We start from the raw sequence: 3,333 nt of genomic DNA on the forward strand, positions 1-3,333 counted from the left end.
ATCGACCTGCGACGCGTCCATCAGCGCCTACATACCACCTCTATTAACCGAAAGCCGTGTAAGCCACCCCCATGGATCAACATGCGACGCAAGCGCCAACATACCACCTTGTACAGGAGTTCTTTGTTTACTACCAAATTGAACGATAAACGAGAATTATACCCAGTTCCATCTTACCCCCAATCTACTATAATGCGCTCACCTCTGCGTCACATCTTTCTTTATAATAAAATACTTGTATGGTCAGCTTAAGTATTTCTTCATCTGTTTTAATGTGGCGATAGCTATTTAAATATTACTTGTTATTACAAGAGATATAGTACGAATGTTAGTTTGCGCAATATACATGGTTGCTTCATGTACCTGTAGCGCGCGTACGGGAGTAAAAAAACAGTGGTAAGCGGACGATGGGTACTTCAAACCGAACACCCATTATGAACAACTGTCCTCGCTTCACTAAGCTAAAATATTTAATTTATTCTGTATTCAACAAAATCACTTTCTAAAAGTAAACGCTTTTTTTATAATTTATTTATTGCACCATGCGGAACAAACAAACATGGTTATTTGTGCCAGGATGGAAATAGGGGTCGGCACATGAATGGTTGTCAGAATGATGTCAACTACATTTCTATTATATAGATAACATGTACCAATATATAACGGATTTGCGAATTTAAATAAAAAAACAACATTTTATTAAAAGGGGTTTGTCAGAAAATTACAATGACAATGTTGTAAACATATGCAACTTTTCTATATTTCATATGGAAGATTATAAAGATATGGTTTACCCTCTGTAGAAATCCTGATTGGCAGACCTCGTACTGCGGGGTCTCTTAACCCCAAAATAACCATAACTTTATTTGGCTCCTCGATTACGACAGCAAAATTAAAAACAAATAAAACGAAACGGCAGGATAACTAAACAATATTGTAAAGATAAATAGGGTAGGGAAGATGGGACACCATTTCGTTCTGTTTTTTCGTCCTACTTTGTAGTAAACAAAAAACATTCAAGAATTATAAAACCTTATCCGCATGACTCCCATAGACCCGTTGTTAATTTTTAAAAACACGATCAGAATATTGGGATATTATGTGCTGAAGGTGCCCCAACGTCGCCACCCTACTATATTATAGGACACATAAAGAGGTGTATACAAACGCATAGAACAAAATCAAATTGCAATTACAACTCTGCGAATAGTTTGGTTAATTACAACAAAGGTATCGAATATAGAGTGCTATAGCAATGAAGTAACTTATTTCGGCAATGCATTTAACGGAGTTTCATCTACATTTGTACACTGACAATGTGGAACGTTTGCAGCTGGTGTATATTTCGTTTCGTATTGAAGGTGTATGAAGATTTTTTTCCCCGCTCCGTATGAAGATTTTTTTCCCCGCTCTAGATAGATTGAAAAGTGAAGATTTTCTGTCGCTTTGCTGGGTCCCAACCTGAATGAGATAATCCGGTTATTATACTGGATCCGTATTTATTTGTTAAACATTCAGTATGCTATTTAAATTGTTTAAATTGTTAGGGGACTTAAACAAAAAAATTATACAAATCCCAAACTACCAAAGGTGTTTTAATCAGTAGTTTGTTTATTGAAACATATACGTACGGTATTGTACGGTGTTTGACTGTTAATTGTGCCCTTGTACAATGACAATGTTGTACGTATATGTACAAAATTGGTAAAAATTGTCTCTAACTTACCACATGCACCATTAGGAGAGCGTTTCCTCTAAATCCCCTACAAAATAAAAAGGACGGAAAGCGATACTTCCAAGCTGAAATGAATACTGAATCTTAAATTGGTTTAATTCCCAAGTATTAGAAGTACAACATATTTACCAATTTATCCCAATAATTTAACTCGTTGAAATACAGGGTAATATTATAGTTGAATAAGGTCAGAAAAAAACACCAGAACGACAGACTTTATAAGACACTGTTGTAAAATAAAAATATTTTGGGAGGGTTATCATTTTGCAGAATGGTTGCTGAATTAAACAACTAACTCGGCGAGTTACAATATATACCCTAAATCTCAGATTCACAGGGTGCACCCTACCCACATGTAAAATAATAATTAACAACCAATCAATTAATAAACAAAGTTAGATTATGGTTTGATGTAATCAATGTCCCCAAGACAACCCATTATACAATGTATATTTGTTAATATTAAATAGATTATTCACCTGATACTTGCTTCTCATACCTTGGCTATGTCGTACACCATCTCGACCATGAAAGACACGAGCCCGCTCTATTCGTACATCGACCGAAACCAAACAAAAACAGGTAATTAGGCATAAAAGTACAACAAAACACTCTGGTCGTCATAGACACAACCATTGAAAAAAAATAAGTTGATACCCAACAACCTTTAGCGTTTTTGGCATCTTTGGTCATCTATCTGGAAATTAATATAATGAATGTAAAATAGAAAATTAAAAGCTGATAACTTAACAACCTTCGAACTCTTTGGCATCTTCGGTCTTCTATCTGTTAAATAGTATATTGAATGTAAAATAATATGATAAATGTAATTTTGTAAAAACGCTGTCATATACATACACCTCGTGACTGTTTACGAGTTATACCACACATAACTTCGTAATTACCTATACAGACCCTCAAGTACAATTTTTTACATATAATACAACTTTATACACATATAAACTAGCTAAAACTACTTTATCCGTATCTAGACCCTCAAATATGACTTTATATACATACATACACAGACCCTCAAATAAGACTTTATACATATATTGACTGTCGAATAAGACTTTATACATACCTCAAATAAGACTTTAACATATACAGACCCTCAAATAAGACTTCATAGATATATTGACTGTCGAATAAGACTTTATACATATATATATAGACTGTCTCGAATAAGACTTTATGCATACCTCAAATAAGACTTTAACATATACAGACCCTCAAATTAGACTTCAAAGACTTTATACATACATAGACCCTCAAATAAGACTTTATACATACATAGACCCTCAAATAAGCCTTTATTACCCTCAAATAAGACTTCATAGATATATTGACTCTCGAATAAGACTTTATACGTCTTAAGCTAATGTAACAACTGTACCCAAAATCATATTAAATAGGGTGCACCCTATCCACATAGAAAATAATAATTAACAACCAATCAATTAATAAACAAAGTTAGATTATGGTTTGATGTAATCAATGTCTCCAAGACAACCCATTATACAATGTATATTTGTTAATATTAAATAGATTATTCACCTGATACTTGCTTCTCATACCTTGGCTATGTCGTACACCAT

General features: G+C 33.7%; 1 protein-coding gene across 24 annotated transcripts in view; it reads right to left on the reverse strand.

Moving 5' to 3' along the window:
- Positions 1-523: 523 nt before the first annotated feature.
- Positions 524-3,333, reverse strand: part of LOC101242471 — a 357,398-nt gene continuing 354,588 nt past the window's right edge. For 7 of the 24 annotated variants that reach the window (XM_026837390.1, XM_026837391.1, XM_026837392.1 and 4 more), the window contains 5 exons: positions 2,490-2,521; positions 2,401-2,428; positions 2,235-2,282; positions 1,727-1,800; positions 524-1,461 (listed from right to left, as the gene is read on the reverse strand). In XM_026837390.1, coding sequence (XP_026693191.1) covers positions 1,294-1,461; positions 1,727-1,800; positions 2,235-2,282; positions 2,401-2,428; positions 2,490-2,521 — 350 coding nt within the window. In that variant the 3' untranslated portion in view covers positions 524-1,293. Of the gene's footprint in view, positions 1,462-1,724; positions 1,962-2,214; positions 2,429-2,489; positions 2,522-3,333 lie in introns of those variants that run through there. The other 17 variants (XR_003396525.1, XR_003396527.1, XM_026837404.1 and 14 more) reach the window with 17 other exon arrangements.

The sequence above is a fragment of the Ciona intestinalis genome, chromosome 13, assembly GCF_000224145.3.
Source record: "Ciona intestinalis chromosome 13, KH, whole genome shotgun sequence".
Lineage (NCBI taxonomy): Eukaryota > Metazoa > Chordata > Ascidiacea > Phlebobranchia > Cionidae > Ciona > Ciona intestinalis.